Source organism: Tigriopus californicus, chromosome 12 (assembly GCF_007210705.1).
Source record: "Tigriopus californicus strain San Diego chromosome 12, Tcal_SD_v2.1, whole genome shotgun sequence".
NCBI lineage: Eukaryota > Metazoa > Arthropoda > Copepoda > Harpacticoida > Harpacticidae > Tigriopus > Tigriopus californicus.
Window position 1 is genome coordinate 5,092,591 of NC_081451.1, and position 24,127 is coordinate 5,116,717.

At 39.5% G+C, this 24,127-nt stretch overlaps 3 protein-coding genes and 1 long non-coding RNA gene across 5 annotated transcripts; 1 reads left to right on the forward strand and 3 right to left on the reverse strand.

Annotated features, from left to right (window-relative positions):
- Positions 1-5,452: 5,452 nt before the first annotated feature.
- On the reverse strand, positions 5,453-12,056 carry LOC131891818 (uncharacterized). Of its 2 annotated transcripts, XM_059241487.1 has the most exons (6): positions 11,507-11,774; positions 11,281-11,404; positions 9,042-9,199; positions 7,984-8,098; positions 6,980-7,132; positions 5,453-6,112 (listed from the first exon to the last, which is right to left on the reverse strand). In XM_059241487.1, the coding sequence occupies exons 1-6, from the start codon at positions 11,553-11,555 to the stop codon at positions 5,599-5,601; spliced, it is 1,113 nt and encodes a 370-aa protein (XP_059097470.1). In that variant the 5' UTR covers positions 11,556-11,774; the 3' UTR covers positions 5,453-5,598. The 2 variants fall into 2 exon arrangements, with proteins under 2 accessions (XP_059097470.1, XP_059097471.1); XM_059241488.1 differs by lacking the exon at positions 6,980-7,132 and having other exon boundaries at positions 11,507-12,056.
- Positions 8,264-9,899, forward strand: LOC131891821 (uncharacterized). The gene is made up of 3 exons (XR_009374476.1): positions 8,264-8,542; positions 8,846-8,968; positions 9,070-9,899. It is a non-coding gene; the product is annotated as an uncharacterized LOC131891821 (long non-coding RNA).
- Positions 12,057-15,923: 3,867 nt separating the features above from the next.
- Positions 15,924-22,436, reverse strand: LOC131891820 (uncharacterized). Its single transcript, XM_059241490.1, has 2 exons — positions 22,044-22,436; positions 15,924-17,053 (listed from the first exon to the last, which is right to left on the reverse strand). Exons 1-2 carry the CDS (start codon positions 22,287-22,289, stop codon positions 16,790-16,792), a joined length of 510 nt encoding a protein of 169 aa, XP_059097473.1. The 5' UTR covers positions 22,290-22,436; the 3' UTR covers positions 15,924-16,789.
- LOC131891819 (uncharacterized) lies at positions 18,473-20,685 on the reverse strand. The gene is made up of 3 exons (XM_059241489.1): positions 20,448-20,685; positions 19,577-19,819; positions 18,473-19,119 (listed from the first exon to the last, which is right to left on the reverse strand). The coding sequence occupies exons 1-3, from the start codon at positions 20,559-20,561 to the stop codon at positions 18,598-18,600; spliced, it is 879 nt and encodes a 292-aa protein (XP_059097472.1). The 5' UTR covers positions 20,562-20,685; the 3' UTR covers positions 18,473-18,597.
- Positions 22,437-24,127: the final 1,691 nt, after the last annotated feature.

Genomic DNA, 24,127 nt, shown 5'->3' on the forward strand with positions numbered 1-24,127 from the left:
GATGTGAATTAAGAATGTTTTTCAAAAATATGCTCCCTTTTGTTATGGTGAAAAAAATTAATAAATCATCCTGCTATGCCGACCATTCTATGTTGCCAGCTATCCGGCTGACTCTAGGCTGACCTAAATTTTCAGTTTTTAAAAGGGATGTTCCCTAAAAAAACTTTAACACCATCTCATCTTGAGCACATTTGCGTATCTGTAAAATTTAATTTCGAATCACTCCTTAATGATTCCCAATAATGGAACGCTTTCTCAAACTTTTTCCATCCTCAATCTTGTCGTCATTGGAACTCGCTTTTAAGATATCAATTTGTTCGCTCACGTTTCAAGATTCCAATCCATTTTCATTCTTTATCTCCTAAGCCGGTGAGTAAGGCGTCGGCACTCTCTCTCTCTCTCTCTCTGTCTGTCTTTCTTTCGGTTCCTCCTGGATTGGCCTAACTCGCGTTGGAGGTTCTTTGCTTTAGAAAAGGCACATCTGCTACTTTCCACAAAAGACGGAGGAGCAAACCCAGGAGGTAACCCGATATGTGGACTATATATGTGGTGGCCACCACCACCTCCACCTCCTCCTCCTCGTTCTCAGCTTCGTTGAGACCCCACTCAAAGCTGAGGAGGAGCGAGCGTCGAACCAAGTAGGAGGAGGAGAGGGGACGGGGAGCAATGCAGCAAACCCTGCCAGCTTCGAGATGGCCAAGTCCATCCAGCCAAGTTCGACAACGGATCGCGGGCATGACAGAAACGCAAGCTGAAAATAAGCTCGGGCAGATCCTGCCGCATTGGCCATCGAGTGTTTCCAAGACACACACACACACACACTCAGTCAGCCATTCAGTTACTCACTCACACACACACATGATTTGGAGAAGGGAGGTGACCAGGGGTCTGGTGTTGTGCCGGAATATGTGAGGTTTTTTGCAACCTGCAACTTGTGGGTGAGAGACCCCTGATGCACAAGATCTAATGGACCTCGTCGCTCCGATTAAATGACCTCCTGAAAATGGGGATGACATACATGGAAAATGGCTAATCATGAATGGCACAGGCTTGTTTTCGAGAAGTAAAGCAAATATGCAGTCATCATCGTTCATGCCATAGGTGGGCATTGTCAACAAAGATTGTCAAGTCTTAATTCCATAGGATCAGGGTGGGCATTTTGATTTTGGACACTTTTGTCCCCCCTGTGTCCAAAAATTGACAAATGTGTCAAAAAAAATACAATACTTTAGAACTACAAATCTTTCAGAAACTTGACTTAACTGATATCTATTTTAGAAATAGCTCATTGATGGTGCAAAATAAGACTTATAAACATTTGCCATATACCTCTAAGATACCCAAAAGTAGATTTCTTAAAGGCTTTTTTTTAAATTGGGGTTTGTGTGGTGCAAATAAGGAATGGGATAGTAATTACTTTTGGGATAATGATCCTGTCCAAAGTTAACCACTGCTTTTCAGTTTAAACTATTCAGTTCAGTGTCTTTGTTGGATATAAGGAGATAAAAATATTAATGCGTATTTGCACTGTTGTCCAATTTAGTTCGTTTGGTGGATTTCATTTACACCTAATGTACAGTATGTGTAATGGTTTTTATAATTGTGATTGACAGCCATTAACGATGGTAAAGGTTAAATTGTTTAACTCTAGCTATTAGTTGTTTCCTTGACGTGAAGTGAGTAAGCTTTATCAAAGTTTGTTAGCCATAAAAGCTTTAGTTCATTATTTTTAGGTAGCTATTTATAGCATTTGGTACCACTTTGTTGCCTCGAGAGTTGTTAGATCTTGAGATCAAGTAGAAGCAACTTTGTAAAAGATTCCTTCACAAACTAGTCACTAATATGACCCAAACCATGCTTGTGTTAGTACAGTTTGTCGAGAATTGGTGATCACAAACGCGTAGGTAAGTTAATAATCAACACTCTTGAAATATTCTAGCAATTGCGTTTTACTTTTTGATTGTGTTGATTACAGTCAAAATTTTAGAAATTAAAAACCTAGATGATTAGCTTCATTTCTAGTCATAATGGAGAGCAAATGACCATTTAGATTTTGAGTCCATTAACTACCAGCTACAATGTAAAAGTTCACCATTGCACATTTGTCAGATTTAAGGGGCAGTTTAAACAACCATAACTCTCACACTCTGAAGAGCAATAGGTCAAAGAGCTTAGTCTTAATTCCATAGGATCAGGGTGGGCATTTTGATTTTGGACACTTTTGTCCACCCCTGTGTCCAAAGATTGACAAATGTGTCAAAAAATACAATACTTTAGAACAACAAATCTTTCAGAAACTTAACTTAAGTGATATCTATTTTAGAAATAGCTCATTGGTGGTGCAAAATAAGACTTAAAAACATTTGCCATATACCTCTAAGATATAGTCATAGGTCATAATGGAGAGCAAACGACCATTTAGATTTTGAGTCCATTAACTACCTGCTACAATGTAAAAGTTCACCATTGCACATTTGTCAGATTTAAGGGGCAGTCTAAACAACCATAACTCTCACACTCTGAAGAGCAATAGGTCAAAGAGCTTCTAAATTCTTGATAAGAGGGTGCTAATTTTAAATGGCAATTGGTAGGTGCAACATGAAATTTCATACGACAACTCATGACATAAAAGCATTAATGTCTTTTGTAAACCTATTTTGAAGAAATAGAAACAGACAATTCAAACTTGTTTCACCTCTTTGACAAATTTTAAACCACAACGGATGGTTTTGATTCACGTTTTTCTGACTAGATTTTAAAGCCAAATAAGTTGATGATTCTACCAACAAAGGTCAACAAATGAACATAATTTCTTTTTTAGTTTGATAACAAAACCCTGTTTTTGACAGTCTTAGACCATATTTTACGATCAAAAATAAAGTACAGGGAATTAATTTTCTTCATCAATTTTCCTTTCATCCCTTTGTCATAGGCCCTGTTCTAACTGAGCTAAGAGATCAGTTACAAAAACCAAGTCTGAAAACGAAATCTTAAACAATCTAGTGGTATTTTTGGTCACGTTCCAGTGGTATGAATTTGACAACCTAAGTATGTACGTCCTAATTTTACCAATCCTATCCTATCACAAGTGCTCTTGCTATGATAGAGGTTGGAGAAGAGTATCTCAAGAGTAAAGCATCTTGAGTGGATACCGGCGACGCTGGACCGATTTTACTTTGCTCTTGGTTAGATGCATTTATTAAAAATTGGAGAAGGGTTTTGTCATTTTATGTTAAAACAAAAACTTTTTTATAAAATTCACGATCATGTAATGCTAATTTTTTTGACTTTTTACTACATAAATTAAAATCTTCAAAAATATTCGAGGTGAAAAAGCTAAGCGATTTTTTTCCTCTACAAATGTTTATCTTTTTCTGTATGGTAACACCCTTTGTACAGGGTGAACGGGATAAAGTGTTACAAACAAGAGCATGCATTGCCTCTTTGAAAATTGGTCTAGATACATCAGGTCTCGGAATTAGGCTCTTTAATGAATTCCCTTTCCGCATAATAAAGTTGTGTCAAATGTGCAGCTCTTGTGCGTTTTAGGGGTTACAATATTACTATCACAAAGCGGCCTATCAGCACGGATTGACATGTCCAATCCTCCATCAGGTTCAGGTTCGATTTAGTGAGACTTCACATTGATTGTTGCATATTGAATGAGTGGTCGGAAGTGTTGAGAACGGTTGGTCTTGCTGATTTAGGTTCAAACCTTTGGGTTATTTATTACAATAATGAATTCAAATTGTGAACATAATAATCCAAGTCCTTCTACTTGCTAAAGGAATTGTAAATTCAGGTTTTGTAATTTTTGTCAAAGTGACATGGAACAATTTGTATTTGCATTAAGAAATGCAATGGTTACAAGAAAATTTAGAATATGTTATGCTAAAATTACTTTTGCACTTACTTTTCAAACGCATCGATGGAGGTGTTTCATGGTTTTTGAACCAAATTATCGGTGCCTTTGTTTTCTTTTAACTTTCCAATAAAACTGTCTCTAGATATCAAGTGATCCATAGTCGTGCTTGGCTTGTCTATTTGATCTGATCAACAATAAACGGTTGAATTGTGATGTTTTTTAACCAAATTTATATTATCCCGTTCTTCGATTTTTTGTTTGACACAAAAATTAAATCCTTAGGCGTTGCTGGTCACTGCTGTAGTAACTCTTGTTTGTGGCACCAGCTAATTGTCAAAATGCGTACGGTGAGGCAAGAAAAGAGGGTCTCATATCGTTAGTTGCTCTACACTTGTTGTCCTCTAGCTTCTGAAAAGTTATGTTAGAGGCCTCTCCTCACCATTGATGGTTTGGGAGGTCCCCGGTTACCAAATAGTTGTTCGTCATCTGTTCTACATCCCCAGAGGTCTTGGACCTTATAAACAAAGAATTTAAGTTATCATTTGAAACATAACTTCCAATAAAAAACCGTTGTGATGCAGGACAACGGTTTTGCAATATTTTTGGCATGCCTCGTGAACCAATTCAGTTGCTTTCAGTAACCCTTTGGGCCAGGTTTGAAACTTTAAGCTGCCCATTTTTTTAGCAACGTTCGAAATTTGCCTGCTGGTTTCGTAACTTTTTGAAGCTATTGTCTCAATTTGATCAGAGAGAAAATTCATTTATTAAGATGTACTTTTGTTTCGTAAGTTCGCTGTATACCAAAACTATCAAAACATCAAGGCTGGACTATAAACACCGAAAATTAATTCCAATATATAATCTGAAGATTGGGCAAATAGTTCCAATGGCTGCGTGGAACAATATCTATTTACTCAATGCCAGTTTCTTTTTTTGCATGAGGGTTGGAAAAAAATGAGTCTTGAAGGATGTCAATATGGATAAGAAAATTAGAATTCAAAATTTTGAAGACAACTGAGATGAATTCATATTTTCATGCTAATAATTTGGAAGAGTAGAGTAAGAGCTTGTTCAAGCTTATCCACAAAACAAAGACCGTGAAAAGAAAAATGAGATTAAGATGTTGACTGTATCGAATTTTTGTAAATAAAACTTGAATAAGCTTCATCCACAGAGAGTGAAATACGCAGTTTTCTTCTGTAATAACGGATTTCCAATGTATTTGTTTGACAAGAAGTAACTAAAAATCAAAACTTGATCCTTGCAATTACATTTCCCCATCACCAGTGAGTGAGAGGTCACTTTCCAGCCACGAGACACCAAACATAAAATAAAGATTTTAACACTAACCTTTGGTTGCTTATGCATTGTTGAGAGTCAAAAAAATACATATGGAAAACGGTTTTCAAAAAAGAAATGAATTGGGGAGACAGGAGATTCTAAATCCGATAGAAAAGCCTGTGAACTCTTTGTCAACGAGTAATAATGAACTTGTTCTCAGAACATTCACGTTCATCAGTTACATCCCCACCCCACCCCCGGAAAAAAATAACGTCATGAATTGCTTGAAAGAGAAGTACAAAAGCGTTCCGAACCTTCAACTTTTTCTCGCAAGTTTAGACAGAAAAAGAAATAGAATCACTCTTTATATCTCACATCAAGACAAGAATCAGATCATATAAGTTTTCAAGCATTCCTCATAGTTCACGTCAGATTGCGTCTGACTTGTGCGGTCACGCTCGCCCCCAGAACCAAATCAACAAATGTAGCAGCAGACTAAACGCCCTGAAGGTTGGCGGTGACTTGGAACTTGATCCAGCTGAAGAAGGGGAAGACGACGGGGAGGACGCCGATCTTGGCACCGGGGTGACATCACTCAATAAATTTAGCCTTTCGTCTAAAGACCTGGGCTCCTGGAATTGCCCGGGAGGTGCTCTAAATGTCGGCCTGCTGGCACTTTGGATTGTTGGTAAAGAGGCTTTGGTGGCCGACAGGTCGCCGTAATCTTCCACCCCTCCTACGTCTTCTTCTTCCTCTGCCGTTGATGTCTCTGTGGTGACAATTGTGTTCTTTGGAAGCGTGGAGGTCTCCAAATCCGATGCGTCGTCGTCGCCGTCGCTGTCGTCATTGGGTTCCTCGTCTTGACTGACCGGGTAATAAGCGTACGATTGGGTGGTCCTCTGGGGCAATAATGGGGTGGTTTTGGTAGTAGTGGTCGTGGTGGAGGTGGTGGACGGCTGGCAATAGCTGGACGGATGGATGGATGGAAAAATGATCAAAGAGGGAATGAAAATGGTACAATGGCAATGATGGATGGTGATATTGCATATTTCTAAAGGAGTGAGGAAGGAAAATCAGTTGAAATGGTTGAAATCTAGAGAGCCAACGCCGAAGAATTTTTCCCAATTGAAGCGTTAAGTGACAGGATGGTTTTGTGCCCCTGTGCTGTGTCAATACACAGCCAACGATTGCGAATCATCTTGTCGGCGATGATGTTTAAGAATGCAGTGATGTTCTTTTTTTTTCATTTAACTGTAACGTTGGCTTGCATTTCCTGACGTTTAAGTCACTATGATGGATGAGGCCGATCTATTCATAGTATATTCCCAAGACATAGACTGATAGCTACAGCATGTAGTACATGAGGTTCAATTGGGATTGTTCACAAACATTTTTTCAAGCTTTGTCAGGGTGTGCTCAAGCGAGCGATACTTAATCCCTAGAAGTGTTGCTGTTAATAATGATGATGTTGTTAAGCCTTTTAAGCTATGGGTGGTTGGATCCAATTTCAAAGTGAAGGACACTCCATGAAATTCAAATTGCCAAGACAACTTGGTGCACAATAGGAAAACTATTTGCCGATGAGCTGTCAATCAGCGCAGCGATCCAGTCAAAGGCGAGCTAATCCTAATCAATGAGGAGTCCCTCAAGGTGCCAAAATAGGTCCCCCCACCTTCTACTGATCTCTCCACTTATCTGGCCCCTCTCGCTCATTCTCTTTCATTCCAGCGGAATGTGATTAGTCAGATTCTTCGGCGCAATCAAGACGGTAAGTTTGATCCCTTGCAAATTAGAGGATTAGTACAGCAAATGACAAGAAATTGGAGAGGCTACCTGAGGTCTTGGCAATGCTTGAACATGAATCCAAAGGCTTGTTCGAGCCAGGATTTGGCCAACTCCGACGAGAACCTCAACTCCTCACACTCCGGTCCGTCACAACAGGGCTTATTCCCATCCAAAAGACAACTTTTGAATTCGTCGTACGAGCTGAAAATGTTCACGAAGATGTAGAAATCCAATTTGTGTACAAATCCATTGCCCGAATTTCAGTAAGATAACTTGGCATGAGTCAGAAAAGAACAATGGAGATCAGTTGTCCTGCCCACGTATGTCTAAAAGTGATATATGCCGTTTACGCTTGTTAACCAACGGAAAAGCGGGGGAAAATAATACACACACCCAGTTCATTTAATTTTCAATAATCGGAACAGTTGCGTTACAAAACTAAAAAAAAAAGCTTTGACATTGTATTGCCATCACAGATCAATATCCAAATATTGTTTGCTCAAACGAGTTGGTGATATGAGCGAAGCACCTTATTTCCAAGCATTTTCCAAACAGCTAGTCGCCTTGTTTATACTTTTGCACCATTGAATCACGTCAGCTGCTTGGGTTTTCCCCATGGTTAGAAATACATCATAACCTCTATTAAATGTCAACTTTTGGCAAAACAATGTTTTGAGGCATGTAGGTATATGACAATTGGGATCTTTTCTCGAACGTTAAACAACGCCGCTCAAAACGTTTGGCCAAATTAACAATCCCACCCAAAAAAGTTGTAGATGCATCTTAAATTGCTCTTCTTTTGGGCTTAGCAAGATAAAGATACTTGGCTACCGAGCATGCGGGCTTCATTCGATCTTTTTAGAACCCACCCGAGGAGTTTTTTTCTGAAAGTGGTACTAAATTATCAATTATTGCCCATATCTCTGAGGTTTCCCTACGCCTTCCGTGTGTGGGTTTGGATTATGAATGCGATCATTCCTATTGAACATATGATGAACGATGGATAGACCTGCATGTGGTTTATCTGACTGGATGGGAAGAAATGTTCTCACCAGCACAAATGTTCATATCCTTGATTGGCATCTTGAACAAACTTCTGGTAAGGGATGCCACATTGGGAATTTTCGGAGATTTTGTTCCGCAAACAAGTTGAGACGTTGTGGTAGTCTGAAAGAGCCAAAAGATTGTGGACGCGATCTTATCAACAAATCTGGAGATGATGATTATGACAAGGGGAAAACTATGATAACGATCTGGATTGAGGGCAAACCAACAATGCCGATTATGTCATCAGAACCGGATTCCGATGAAAGGAATCATTACTCACTCGTTTATAATAATGCGGGAAAAACCCCGTTTTCCGGACCGTAACTAGTAGTGATGTCATTCAAAATCAGCCCGACTTTGAATGAACACAATACATTTCGGCCCTATGCCATGTCCTGAATGCATGGTACACAAACATGGTGTTTTAAAAGAGATGTCGGTTTACAGATTGTGACAAAAACTTGGATTGCGGTTGGAGTTCAACAATGTACGTTTTTTGGTCAGCTTTACCTTGATGCTGATGCAAATTATCCGTTCTTGTATCCTCCCAAGTTAATTTGTCCGGTAACTAAGGTCACATTCAACTCTCAAGTATGTTTTCATTGCCAATTTGAATATGTTTTTTTTTAATTGGGATGAAGGCCAGAGTGACATCGTTTTATGTTACTCATGTTGATTATTATGTTAAAAACTATTTTTGAGGCCTCTATCTACAATTGTGCTTTTAAAGTATCGTGGAATATTGTTATGATTTGCAAGTTGATACCCCGTGAAAAGATTTTATTTTCAAATAATTGAACACCAATTGCTTTGGAAATCGATTTCGATTTGGCTTTAACATCAAGCATGTTGCTCTTCATTTTACAGGTTCAGGATTGTTATGCGGAAGTCATTCAAGACCATTCATTTTCTCTCAACAACACACCAAGCCATCCAAATAGCAATTGCGTCCTCCAGATGATTCTTTGGACGTTTAAATACATAATTAAGGTGTGATATAAAAGGGGAGGGGGCAATTCATGTTGCAAAGTGTTTATACTGGAAGTTTGTGGTGTCCACGAACCTGCTTGCATGTCCTTGTTTGTGCATAGTTTGTGAATGGAGTTGATGGATTTTCCCACTGCTTGGTGGATCTGCGCCTTCTCCGGACCTTTGAAGCATGTCTCGGTAAAGTTCGTCACGCACGAGACGAACTCTGACCACATTTTTGGAAACGTCTCGCTGAAACGAGGAGATCGGAATGATTTGATACTCTTCACTTCCGTATATCCGGATCCCCCAATCGAGATTTTATGGACAGGGACGGATCAAATTGTGGAATTTGCTTTCCAGCTTTGAATGTTTAAACGTTTTCTGTGCTATCTTTGCGCATTTTGGTAGTATGAACTTGGACTTATTTTCGAAATCTCGCCCTTTTTAGCTTAAAGTTTGAAGTATTTCATCTTAATTTTCTCATAAAAAAAGATGAGCGGTGTTGCTCTTGGTTTCCTCATACTCAACGTTCATTTTGATAGCAATAACTACTCGCTTTTCTTGACATTTTTCCTTTCTTGTTAATCATTTAAGTGGCACATTGGTCTTTTTAAACGAAATATTTGAATATACATTTTTACTGGGTTTATTCATAACATTATCAAAATTTCAGCCCTTGCTTTCAAATGATTTTGTCCCTAAAAATGACGACAGATTAATGTTTGTTGATCTTCAGACGTTTATACAAAATTTTCTTTTTCCGATTCTTTTCCCTTCTTGAGAGATGCATTTCATTTATGCTTTCGTAAAACCGTGTCAGTGCTTGTTTAAAAGATATGTTGTCATTATCAGTCTCAACGTAAAATATTTAATAGAACCAAGTCAAAGCTGAATTAATTTGACAAAAATATTAAAACGCAATATGGTACTGTAAAAAAAAAAGAAACGAGAAATGCACTGGACATACCTATAATGGAAATATATTATTTTATCAAAATATAATATAGTTATCAATTTAATTGAGAATGCCCATGCATGACTTCAAACCAGAAGAGCAACTTAAGGAAAAAAACCTTTGGTTGATAAAATTCATTCACTCCTGACCAGCATCGTTTTGCCATGCATAATTTTCCATTGTTCTGTCCGAATCGATCAAATTGAGCTGAAAAAAATCTAAACAATACGGACTGGTCAGGAAGGCTAATGAACAAGTGATTGAACTGAGTGGTTGGAACCTTCTGAAGTATAATACATCAGAAATCCTTGCATTTACTCCTTACAGCACTTGTACCTGCTGTGAAGGACCTTCAGAGTTGCAATTTGTTAATCAACTGACTGAACTTAAGTTTAATAACATCCCACTTGGCTATCCTATGTGAATCAAACCGTGAAACGCGACCTGATCAATGTTCGTATTAGAGGAGCACAAGGATTGGAGCATGCTCAGAATCGAGACATTCCATTCTGGCGCTATTCAACAAGGATTTCTGGCCTCGATGGAAATTTTAGTTGTAACAAACAGGATTGGCCTCCGGTGAACCCAGAGGTTTTTTAGTGATTGCATAGCGGGGTTTTGATGCATTTAATGTGTTCAATCAAAAACCGCTCTGAAGAAGGCAGGCAAGTCAAAGAAGAGAGTGCGTTTGGTCCAAGATCACTCAGCGGGGCGCTCTTCAATCATTGTGCTTTCTCATGTCTTTGCTAAGAGGTAAAAGTTTGAGATTTGGGGCAATTATTGCATTGAACTTTCTCCTGAAAGTGTTGTCAGTACTTTAACCAAATTCATTAGTGTTTTCCTCCAGATTCCATCCAAATCTAACATTTGTTACTGAGCATCAAGTTTGTCAGATTTGATGAGACTGATTGTCATGGAATCTGAAGGAACCGGGACACCCAAAATCTTGCTAAAATCAGTGTAATTGTAAGCAGTGAAAATCTTCAAAAATATTCGAGATATTAGAGTTAGGATCTTTAAACTGTTCTACATTTGGCAAAAAAGAATTAGCGTCTTGTGAACAATAATTGCATTTCAGATTATACGAAAACAGATTGCCATAAAATTAAGACACAAAAATCATGCCCAATCTACCCTGATTACGAGGTTAGCTCACAACAATCGAGGAAGCGCACTCTGACGGTCAAAATGTGAACCATTTGACGTGTAGCTAAAGGACCTTATCAAGTAAAAGATATTGCCATACATTTTTGGAAACGCTCCGAAACCCCACTTTCAAAACTTATGCCCGCTTAAGCAGATATCTTTGAGGGCCTCCCTGTTCATTTGACCTCGAGGTCAGGTGGACAAAGCGGAAGAAATCTAGTAGGCTGACCTGCAAGATTGATCGATTTCGTCTTGAGACGTCGGGAAGATGAAGTTGGGCTTAAGGAACACATTTTGAACCCCTTGGAAGCACCTGTGAAGCTCATCCGTGGCGTTGCAGTCTCCACGAACCACTGCAAGAAATAATCAATACACATTGAGCGGCTTGGTTGATTGGACGAGCATTGGGAATTGACATGTAATGGTAATTTGTAAATAGATCACAGGGCACTCACATTGAACTGAACAAATCAGAACCAGCCAAGTTTTGTAGTTCTTGTTCATGTTGTTTCCTGAATGACACTAAATCCTCTGGATGTTCAGGGAGGCGGAACATCAGAGAAGATCCACGACGACTCGAAGGGCAGCTGCGGCTCCATTTCATGTAGCACTCGTTTATTACTGCCTGACGTTGACAGTACTACACACATACACATACACACACACTACATACTGCATACGGTAGGGATGGAGTAATTGTGCCGCTGCGTTTTGATGGCTACGCGATCAATGATCTAAACTCTGATGAGAGGACTCGGAGGACTTGCCTGGTCGAGTGTGTTATGATTCTTTGATTCGTTTCAGCTCCAATATGCTTCCAAACGATTGTAGCTGTGGGTTTGTGAATCCACAATTAATATCGAAGGTTAGCAAGCAATTCATCGGCATTTTGACAGAGACAGGAATTTCATGTGAATATAAACTCTAGAAACTCTAATGGTTGAAATTATTACTTGCCATAAAAAATGTATTCAACATTTCAGCCCAAATAAATCTGTTATGGAATCACAATTTTCTCAAATCTTACATACCAACATTGTATATTTTTTGTTTATTTTGCCCTTAGCCAATATGAGAACTCATGCACCAATTGGCATGTTCGAGCAATTATTGGACCAAAAGCTTAAGAAATGACAATAAACAAACTACCAGTATAAAAATACCAGAATTGAAGTTAACAGTCACGATACTCCTTTTCTTCACAGGACTTATGTTAAATGTTGATTTTTGTAGTGAGATATGTTCTCGAATTCATATCATTACATGGACTACAAAAAATCGGCATGACTCGCTTTGCCGTTTTATTGCAAATTTTTGAAGAACATTTTTCACCGATAATTGGGGTCTCCAAGCCGGCCATAATCATATTTGGACTGCACATTTGACTCGCCAAAGACAGGATGGACCCGAGACAAGATTGATTCCAGAATGACAAGCAGATGGTGTGGTTAATGACGGACGGACGGACGAATAACTAAAAGTCCAGAAATGCACGGGTGGCTCTTTTGGTTGTTATGGTTCTTGTGGTTGTTGTTCTTGGGATAATTGTAAGATGTCAACGTGTGCCAGCATTTCCGGGAAAGTTCTGGCAAGATAAGTGGACAAGATTTGTTTATATGTGTGTATCGTGTGTACCTACATACAAATTTGAATAGAAGTCATATCGGAGCGTGACTGAGCATGGAATGAAACTTTCACATTCTCCCACTCCGTTACTTGATCATCTTGAGTGCCAACAGTCTTGCCACGAATGGCACAACCAGTAACGAAACGGACAGACAAGACCCAGTGACACACATTTGAGAATGCGTGTTGTTTTTTTTTCTTTCTTTCTTTCTTTAAGGGACTTATTCTATAGGTTTCTTAGTATTGATGGGACGAGCTCATGTTTTGATACCTGAAAAGCTCTCAATGACAAAGTGATGTCACCTGACGCAAGCGCCATGTAACGTCATAGAGTTATGATAATTCTTTTAACAACGAAATGAAAGCCTACAAAGCACGCAAGAAGAAAAACTTAAGTTTTTATTTAATTTCCCAAGATCTAGCACCTTTGTTATTGTACAAAATGTAGCATATCCCCATGGAATGTGCCTACAACTATGCAATGTGATTTAAGAGCCAGGTCCTGTAAAATCATCGTTTTGAAGTGCAAATGTCGTATACTGAATAAGTGCGAAAAAAAACAAAAGCTCCGTTTTTGTCACCGGTTCCCAATTGCATTAATGATGGCAGTGTTCCAATATGGTGTTTGGGTGAGATGTCGTTACTTTACAATCCAGCGCTTTGTTTCTGCACCTTCAAAAACTTGGCTAGTTCCATCAGTAAATTTTGAGTCTATCATAGCTAGATGGCGTTAAAAGCGTGGGTTTACTTCAAAGGGACACATATTTCTTTCATTCCAAGTACATTGGGGTTTAAATTTCATCCACCTCAAAATCTCAAAATACCTGCTTTCATCTTCTAGTGAAAAACTAAAATTACCATTGAAGAAAAAGTTTCAGTCTTGAGTTTCAATGTGGTTCGTTATTGACTCGATTTCGATTTCATAAATAAAGGAATCCGTTCAAGCTTTGGAATCGCTTGAGACTGAGATATACTATCTCGAGGAGGTCTCTTATTGCATAGAGCAACGAGATTGCGAAAGAGCAATTCGTTCACTTTTGCCAACTCATTGCAAGGTTGACAAACTTTGCGGGGCACCACTTACTCACGCTGTGTCTATTTTGGAATTGGTCGTTAACCCTGTTCTTTTGATGGTTTGAGGATGTTTTAGCGCATGCCTATTGAGTTTCGAGATGTGTCTCTTTTTGGGGGATGTGGAATGATGTGAGGAGCCTTTTATTTCACTTGTCACTACTCCTTAAATGTGGCTTTAGTTGTCGAAGCTGCTGCATTTAACTTTCGAAAACATTTTTGGTGTTGGATGCACATTTTCTACAAAATGTGTGACATGGATACCAGATTTTATGTTTTTGTTTTTAAAGCGTGTTGGTCGGTGGTGTGGTGCTTGCCTCTCGTTTTTATCGTTGTATGCTGAGAATTTTAAAACGTTCGATTGTACTTTTCTGAAGCAATGTGCCAATTTGAATTTTTGGATGTTGCGATTTACGACCTGCCATTGAATTCGGGGCATGGAAAATGTGTAACATATTTCAAGAAAAGCAGGCAAATATTTACAATAGACAGCGGTTTGTGTCGTTATCGAAAAACCTCACTGCCGTTATTCATTTTTCCTTTAATCTAAAAGCTTTTGACGTTGACTAAGCCTCAATTCTTTCCAGACGAAAGAATTTACATTCAACATACTGACAGCTTTTAGCTAGTCAGATAAAAGTAAAATAGGATGTATTGATATCGGGAGCGGGAGTTTTCTTTTTTTGACGGTGTTACTTCTGAAACGGAACATTTCTTAACATACACGAGTATTTCTTTTAATTCATAAAGTGGATAATAGGATCACATTTATACCATATCCGATTTTGCCCACCGAAGAATTTCTGATCTCGGTGTTTTAATTCTTGCGCATTTCTTACATTTTACAGATAAATATGAAGTGTTGCCACCAAATGAGTACCAATTCAAACTATTTTTTGAAATTCCAACTCAAAAGATGAAGTATTTTGCAATGACTGATTGAACAAATTGCCTTTAAGAGCTGAACTTTCGAATTTATATAATCTCGAAATTCAGACCACTAATCCACAATTAGGAACCGACTCTAAAAAGAATTGGTGGAACATTCAATGAAGTGATCAAGACGTCTGGATACAACCATGAACCACGGGAATGTGGACGGAGAGGCTAGAGCTGAAAACTAAATAAACGGCAATTCCGGTTCGAGACGATGCTTTGATTTTATTCTCAAATGAGACTGGCCCCTGGTCAATAGGGCATGTCAAGTGAAGAAAATTCAAGGAAAAATGTAGTCCGGCACCCTGATTTTGGGCACTTTGGGGAGGGAGAACGAAGACAAACATCACAGTCAACTCGCACCATCCGCCCATAGAATTTTCAATAAGCGATTGATTTTGAGTGAGCTGTGTTACAAATCCCAACAAAATGAGCATGTTTGATGTTTATCAGTGAACGCACTATCAAATTGGCTCCATACCACAATGCTATTTGCTTAGACAATAAGTGTAATATTGCAAACAATAAGTGTCAAATTCAATGCATGCAAAGTGCGGTTTGGCTGGGCATGTTGTCTTTGATTTTACTCCATGGAATAACGTCAGTTGTTCATGAACTCGTTCACTTGACAAGCCTTATACTAATTCCCTGTATTGGAAAGAGAACGACAGTGAGGTAAGCACACCATTGAGGTAGAATTTTGCACCTTCAATTCCGTTCGAAAACAATGAGTGTACATGGGTCCCAGATCCAAATCAAACACATCGCAGTAAATATTTCTGCCTTAAGGCTTAGTTACAAGGCTAAATTACCCTTAAAGCATCATTAACTGCAATCACAGCAACATCAGATTCAAATTACGTATTCTTCAATAGAAATATAAAATGTGGCTCATAAAGTGGTATTTGAAACAATCAAGGGTGCCTGAAGGATAATCAAAGCCATATGCAACTATTGGAGGCACATCTTTGCATTAAAATGTCTTTGGTTTGGATCTGTAATCCATGTGAACGTGTTGTTTTGGACTCTTCTAATACAGGGCACTAGCCATTACAATCACGCAAAAGTTATGTTCTCTCAAAGCGCAGAAAATAACAAAGTTTAGAATGGATGAACTTGCCTTCTTTTCATAATTGTCCTTTTCATAGAGTGGAGGAAGCGCCCTCTACTTCGTCTAGGTGCCGACAAACAAACGTAGAAACGAGAGAAAACGCTCTAACATGCCCAACTTTATCAAGAAATTGTTCAATGAACAATTTATTGCCCAAATACTGTGACACAATGGATCAAACATCAACTCTTCTGGGAGATATTTCCAATTCTCTATGGGTAAAATTCCGAACAATTATGACATCATCCTTTTACAAGATCTTGTATACTGTTTTTGGGGATGCATAAAACTGTTATCAATCTTTTTTGACATTTTCATTTCCAACAAAACAGTATAAGAAAAAGCACAGTTTCACATCACTTTTCCTTAACTTACCATCAGCTTTTTTAGCACAACTCAATGGAAAAAGATGACGATGAAAAGTTGCTGGTATGCTGTAAGTATACAATATATAGCTCTCTTTGTTGACCATGGACCAATGTATTTAGATATCAAAAGTGTTTGTAACTATACCCTTATAGGATTTGAAAAGTCCCTCAGAAAGGTTGGTGGTGTATTTATAGTGTTAGAATAGATCAATAAATAGTTGTTCAGCGAAAAATGCATTGTTAAAGTCAGCCATCTTCAAATGTGAATATTCTTGTGTTTCACCGTTTGTTTGTCCTAAACGAGAGTAGGCAGAAGACAAAGAAGAGGACTATTTGTTACAATGAGAAGCGCACTAGCTCATTCATTCTGTGTAGACTCATTTAGAAAGCTTTGAGATAACTTCAATTTTTCTCCAATTGTTTGGTCGGGTATAGAAAATTAAAATATGCATTTTTGGCCAGCCTCATTGGAAGAAGAACCAAGTCCGTTTAGACACTTCCTAAATGTCTGCTATCAGCTCTAATATCCTCGTCCATTTTCCACTGGTTCATGATGCAACACTTGCGCCAAAACATATGATTCATCTATACAAAATTGACAAGAAGTTGTAATTCATCATCTGATATTATGAAATTCCAAGGAAAATGGGACCATTAGACCATGGAAGAAGGAACAATGCAACCCACAGGGACAGCAAGGGGACCTGTTGTGTACTGGAGTTGTCCACGTTACAATGGCTCTCAGTACAACAGGAAGTACAATAGTTCACTTTGGTTCTTGTTCCCATGTTGACACAGAAGGGCTTGCACTCAGCAGAGCATTCCCGTTCCAGGGACCAGGGAATGTAGTCTTCATTGACCTCTGTGATCATGTATTCGATTCGTTTGACCTGGAAATGGAATTTACATACACTAATCAAGCAATCCTATGTGTAAAGTAAAGCCAATCTGCTCAATAAGCAGCCATCAGACGGAATAAGAAAACCTTTCCTAATAGATCCTGAGAAGTGAGGTGGGCCACACCAACATCTGTGGATGACATTTTCAGTGCTTATACGTTTTTATATAAAAAAAACATGACTGTACTCCTTCAAAGATCTGGTTTGTGAGAGTTAGATGGGGGTTCTTTTACGATGTAGTTGGTGTAATAACTTAGGGTAAAACAAGATCATGTTCAACCCAATGAAGCATTGTCTTTTCAGTCTAGACAACCCGAGGTTGAGGTTGTCTTCCCACTTGAAGTCTTTTATGCCATAATGGGCTCATACTGTCATCTCACTTAGGAATTGGAAAGAACTTAATGAATAAGTATCCATCTATTTCATTGGTGAATGCAAGGTTTAGAGGTTTGAACCTCGCTTGTCTATTGAAGCCGGTCATCAAATTGTCCAATTTATCCAATAGGCCTTAATGCCCTGTTTGCATCACATTAGTTCTCTAAACATGTGTGGGTTTGATTAGCGTCCAAAAGTTTCCTTTGGAGAAAGGTCAGGGAGGAAAATCGACATGTCCCAAGAAGTTTAGTCATCAATGTTCCATGGCTCTTAATCTTCCTTCCTCTTTGAGTTTAAGCCATCTGACGGGCCATACGTAGTAATTATTTTCAAAGCCTATAAGAGCCCTTATTTGCAATGTCAGACAGCCCAAACAAAACGGTAGGAGGCACGGTAGATTGCTAAATAAACTACTCACGACATGCCATGAAAGCGATTTCTTTTCCGGGCATTATGTGACCCAGGTCACCAATTAAACGTAAGATCTTGATAGCTCGTTTGTTTGTTCTGAAGCCAGATGGCAGCTCTCTCCCTCTCCTGCCATCTGATGATGGGTGTTCCAATTGAGAAATATTCGAGATTTTGATAGAATTAACGAAACAAAACACACTCAATATAATTCAAAAAAGAGGAATCGGCCCTTTATTTGGTGGAGGCTGATTCACAGTGCCCTCTGAAGAGCCTATATCGTAACCCATATTACGTGCAGCGCAAGAGGGCTATAGGCCTTCATACGTTGATCAGCAGGATATGAAACATAAAGTGGTAATATAATTTGATAAGCGCTAATTTTTGGTTTGTGCACCACATTATGCCCTTCATTTAGTGTTGGGGACTTAAAAATGTGTTCAAACCTGAAAGACCGAAGGAAGCAGTCCATTCCTTTCACTCTCCCCCCCTCTCCTCTATTGCACGAGTGCTTTCATTCGACGTTGAAGGCATACAAATGTTTTACCTCAGTTTTAAAAACCCTCAATTACATTATTACCCAGGCCACGAGGGTCAACATAGGTGAAACTAAGGCAAAACAAAGTATTATCTTCTTCTTTCATATATTTCAAACCTGGTCGATTCTGTATTTCTCAATGGACACAAGGCAATGGCAGGCAGGCAGTCTTAACAATTTTTCCTACATAACCTATCTGCCAAGTGCCGCAAGATCATTTGATGGAGATCTTGTCGTCGAATTCGGAGAACTCGCCGTCCTCGAACGGAGCGAACGGATCGTCCCCTGAAGTTGACGGGATCGAGTTTTTCAGCCATCCCGGACGCGATGGAATGGCTTTGGCAGTCTTTTCACGGCCTCGACCTCGTCCCAAACCAGCCACACTAGTCGTGGTGGAGGAACGGCCTTCATCGTGATAGTTGGCGACCTTCTTGGTCACGCACGCCCAACCCCGTCCCAATCCGTTGAGTTTGGTGGACGCCGAGATCAAGCTGAACTCGTCGTCAACCCGTGGATTGACTCCCTTGGTACTGGCCAGAGTGGAGATAGAGCTGATCTCCGAGGGCGACTCGGAAATAGCAGACATCCCCAAGCGAGGTTGGCTTGACCACGGAGATCTCAAGGGTTGGAATCCTCGATGGGGAAGCTGTCGTCTTCCTCCAGTTTGGGCGGTGAGTTGCTGATGACGGAGCTCTTCAGCTTCGTAAAACCGCTTCTTCTCGCTTTTACTGGCGGCCTATGGCGATAAAACCTCGATTAAACGGGTCAAATCCCGATGTGCCCCGGTAGTGGAACGACTCAACTTCCATTAGCTTTGATTGGTGACTCCATGAAACGTGCTTATGTTGCGCAAAATAAATATAATACCTTGCAAAAGCTTGCGATTGGAAATGAAATGAAGTGTATCACTTGAAGGAAGTTTATCTGGATTTTTGTACGTTCTCGTCAATCATTGGCGTGATAAGCCTTTGGGCTCTATGACACTGATCAAATCTAAATCTAAAATCCTGATTGGCTTAGGAGTTCCTATCATTTTTGACAAACCCTCGGCCTCAGTGTACTAGAGACAATCTCTTGCTGCAATTGGTATCTTCACTTTTCATTGCAGAGATCAAAAGAGTTGGTATGTCGAAAACCACAAGCAACTTAAAATCGTTACAAAAAAAGCCCCCAAATAATTGACGAGCCTTCACCTTGAGAACGCGAACCACGCCCTTAGATTTGGCGTTCAGAGTGGGATTGAAGGGCTGTTTGCCTTGAAGTTCCTGCCATTCATCCACTTCCGGTAAGGACCGATCCACGGGTTTGGGAGCATTGAAGCGATAGCAATTCTTAGCCAAGATGTGGGACATCACTTCGCCCTTATCGGGACAGTCCTCCACATGGGCCTCCAAATCTTCGGGCTTCACATAATGGGTCGAATTTAGTGGACAAATCTTGGACCAGATTCCCAATGAAAGAGGTAAGGACGTCACACGCACGCCCTACCTGACCTTTTTGGGGGAGTGTCTTTTGAGTACATCTGTTGTTAGTCTTCAACCAATATGAGCTGGTCCAGTGTGGATTGGACAAATATTTATTCAGGTCACGGACAAATGGAGTAATCTACCGCTTTAGGTAAAATCGTTAGGTTTGATTGTCAAAAGAAAGAACCATCGCCACAAGGACGGTTTCCACCTCAAATTATCGAATCATCAGACTTATCTAGGTCAAACGACCATAAATATGGAAGAACACACAAGTGAGAGTTGTTGGTGTAGGAAAATACACTCAAAATGATGGCTTGAGATTGATTTTGAATCGACCTTGGAATGTCTTAAAAGTTCACAAAGTATCTAAAATGAGTTTAATTCAGTGACATGTCAAGTACATGTACACTTTATAACACACTTGCTCCCGAGTTGAAATCTAAGTAAAATCTCCATCAACATTGAATTTGACATCTTTACATATGTCAAAATCCACTCAAATCGATCCCAATAGCATTTCACCTCTATGACTAAAGTCTTAATATCATCAACCTTTAGATCTGGTAGGGCGTGAAAACCACGGTTGGTTGTTGACCTTAAAAGGCGTGGTGGGGTGTTGTTTCTTGCATTTGTACAGATGGATTTGCATCCTTTCTGGCCGGATCTGATGCACTGGGTCGAAGAAACACGTAATTAGCCCAGAGGTCATGACCTTAGTGAGTTGGACAGTGGGTGTTCTTTTTCTACCGATTCGATCAAAAGCAAGGAGAGGGTTGAGAACTTGAGAGACTCACCGAACCAATGACACTAGCTTAGAAACTAGTTAGAGCTGAGCCTAGTCATGCCAAATGACTGGCGGAAAAAGTGGCAAAAAGCGCAAGAATTTAAATAATGGCAATTTCATCAAAATTACAATACTAGTAGCGCCGACTGGCTATGACCTATTTTAGACGTAACCGCTGTTTTAGGCGGCTAATCCTCGACTCTATTTTCTCGTGCATCATAAAGATCTTTGTGATCTTCGTATTTCAATTGAATCGTACAATTGTTTACATGTACCAATAGATTTGGAGGAAAAAGATCAGAATCTTTTCTGCCAAAAAGAGCAAAAATTGCGCAGCAACTTCAGATCTGGAGACACTAAACCGGGACGTTACCGGTGAGAGCAAATAACGGGGTTGCCATTTTGGACTTAATGAGATTGCCCTCCCAGACCATTTCAGAGAGTTATCATTTTGAGACGATAACATCCAGCAATAGAAAAAACGCTAGTAAAAAAAAAAACTTCATCCCCAATCGAATTACATGAGACAGTCTTAACACTCGAATCATAAAAAATGCTTGTTTCTTTTTTTTTAACTAGAGGCAATTGTTATATTTCGACTGTTTTTCCTACTTTCAAAGCATACCTAAGGAGTGGCAAGCTTTTGGAAACATATATATTCTTCACTTTTTTTGCCCTTATTAAGACAGGGTTGGTGCTCTGTCACCAAAAAAGAAAACATAATTAAGTAAAACAGCAACAACTGTTTACGTCGAAATTCTCAGTTGAACATTTTGGAATTACGGTTTGAAGATATGGGATTTAAGTACCCCGTTTTGGTTCCATTTTTTAAAGAGAAGGCATGGTTGATTTATGGTGAAATTTGTAGATAGTTCCTTACTTAGTGAGCTCGACATTGTTTTGGAAGCAAGCTCTTGCATCAGAGTTAAAATTTAGACCTCACCCACTAGGAAAATCGTCACACAATGCTGCTGAGTGGGGTTTCATGCCTGGTATGAGCCTCACAAATAGTAGCACTTTACATTTCAAAATGTAAACCTACTAAAATTTCAATGTCAAAAGCTATTGCTTCGACATGCTGGCAAAATAAGAGAGCCAAGGAAGGTGAAAAAAAGGACAATGTCTCAAACATATGTCATAAAATACATAAGCATTTTCAGTTACTAGTTTATGCTTTTGGGTGGTGAATTGGTGTAAAGTTGTTCACGTGGGTTGAGTTGCCTTTGAGTCTGGGGCACAGCTTGGTTACCTAAAAGTCATGAAGTTAACTTACATACATTTCACAACTTCAAAACTACGTGTCAATTCCGTTTGATTGATATAATTGGTTTCTTAGGACCAAGACGTAAAAATTGATATTCCATGCACATGCATGACTTTAGATCTCACTGGTTTTCGTTTATTTACCTGACAAAAGGTCTCAGCTGGCTGACAAGGTCGGGAAGTGTGGATGACTTCACTAGCGTTGCTGCACTTCTTGTTAGAGACCGTGCTACACGTGAGACAATTCAGCCCTCGACCTCCGACTTCCAGACCCTCCAAGCCCACGGCCCAAGCACTCATGAGGAACACAATGAACACTCCTCTGGCCATTTTTAGCGTTTCTCCATTGGATATGACGAGCAATCCCTGTATTCGAAAACATATATACATCCACACTACGTACGCTAGGAGGGCTTTCTTATCCAATGTTACAATGTGTGGAACTGGGATTGTCAGCTAGTGTAAGCCAGTATACAGGCATGCATCTACACTGATGATGGAACGAGGTTCCAGCTCCCCCTTGTTCCTCTTTCGTCATTGGTAGTGGAACATGGGCCACAGAACAAGCAAGGCCAAGAGCAGGCACTGCGAACAAGCCAGCCAGACCAGTTGTAAGAAATTGCGTAAGTGGGTGATGGAAAAACTGTTTTGGTGTGCACGGTGTTCAAAAAGCCCTATCAAGTTTCCAGGGGAATTCCCAAACCCAACTTGGCATTTTTCTATCCCAGAAAATCATAAGAAACAACTTGGATTTGATTTTGATTTATGGTATTCAAGCCCAATGTCTAAAAATATTATAAAAACAAAGAAATTCGAGAACCAATTCAACAAAAATTGGGAGCACACTTAGTTAGCACTTGATTATAAATCATCATATCATCTATTACACCGCCACTTGGTTACATGGGATTTAATGGCCCAAATTTCACCGTTTTTAGCCCCCAAACGCCAAAAGCCTCCCCAAAAAATTGGACTGAGTAGCCAAGCCATAGATGATATCATAACTGTCAAGTGTTAACTAAGTGTGTTACCAATTTACAATGAATAAGGTTTTGAAAATATTAATTTTTATAGTGTTTTTAGGTATGTAAGTTTTTATGTGGGCTAGAATACTATGGAGCAACAAAATCAAAGTCATGACTTTCTGAGGCAGAAAAATGCCAAGGTGTGTTTGGGAATTTCCGGTATTTCTATCATTGTGTGTTGGGAGCACTTGACGGTAGAGGGCGTGGCCATCAATGGACTGCATTCGCCCTCTGTTGATACTGATATTAGTAAAAACAAAAGACAACAAACTTGCTTACTACTTGTGATGGGATCAAGTAAGTTTTCAAAATCAGGATTGCCAGAAAGCTTGGAAACTCAAAGCACCGCTATTTCCAACGCACCCTAAATGTTCATGATTGACCAAAAAAAGGTAACCCTGATTTGATAGAAGAAAAATCAGGGTTACCTTTTGAGACTAACTAATAGGTTTCCGATATTCACCCAGTAATGCCATATGCCATTGAAAATGTACACAGTGTCCCATCTAAACTTGGACAGAAAGAAAGTCAGCTTTCTGGCAAATCAAGATATATTCTAATGAACTGTTAGCTTCATCAGGAACTCAGGACATGATTGGAATTGTTTGAGTAATCAATCTTCAATAGATCCGCCTCTTGCCTTGGCCACAGCCTCAAATCTGTCCTTACCACTGGCTGTCACTGCATGCACTTCGTTCGCGGAAATTTTATCCCATTCTGCCACCACATTTTTCTTAAGCAGTGTACTCAAATTTGGAACAGACCTTCCACAAGCTCTCTGCTCCAAAATTGTCCAAATTCTATAGTCCATGGGATCAAGATCCGGGCTATTGGGGGCCACAAGTCCCTACTCCAGAACCCTGGCAACATGTCCATGCACCATTGCTGAACAAGCTTTGCTGTGTGATAGGGTGCTTTGTCCTCTTCAAAGGCCATGGGTTGGTCTCCATATCTCTCTGTGATCCAAGGAAGCACTTTCTCACTCAGCAAATGCATATACACCAATTGGTTTATTTTTACCCCTGTTTCAATGAAAATCAGGGGATTTTTGGAACCATCACTGCAGATGCCAGCCCAGACCATCACTGATTGAGTTGTCTGAGGTCTGAAGGCAGATCATTCTTCAATAGGGAATTCATTTTTGTTGGGGGCAAATACCCTGTTGTTTTGATGGTTATGGACAACCTGAATGGTAAAGAGCTT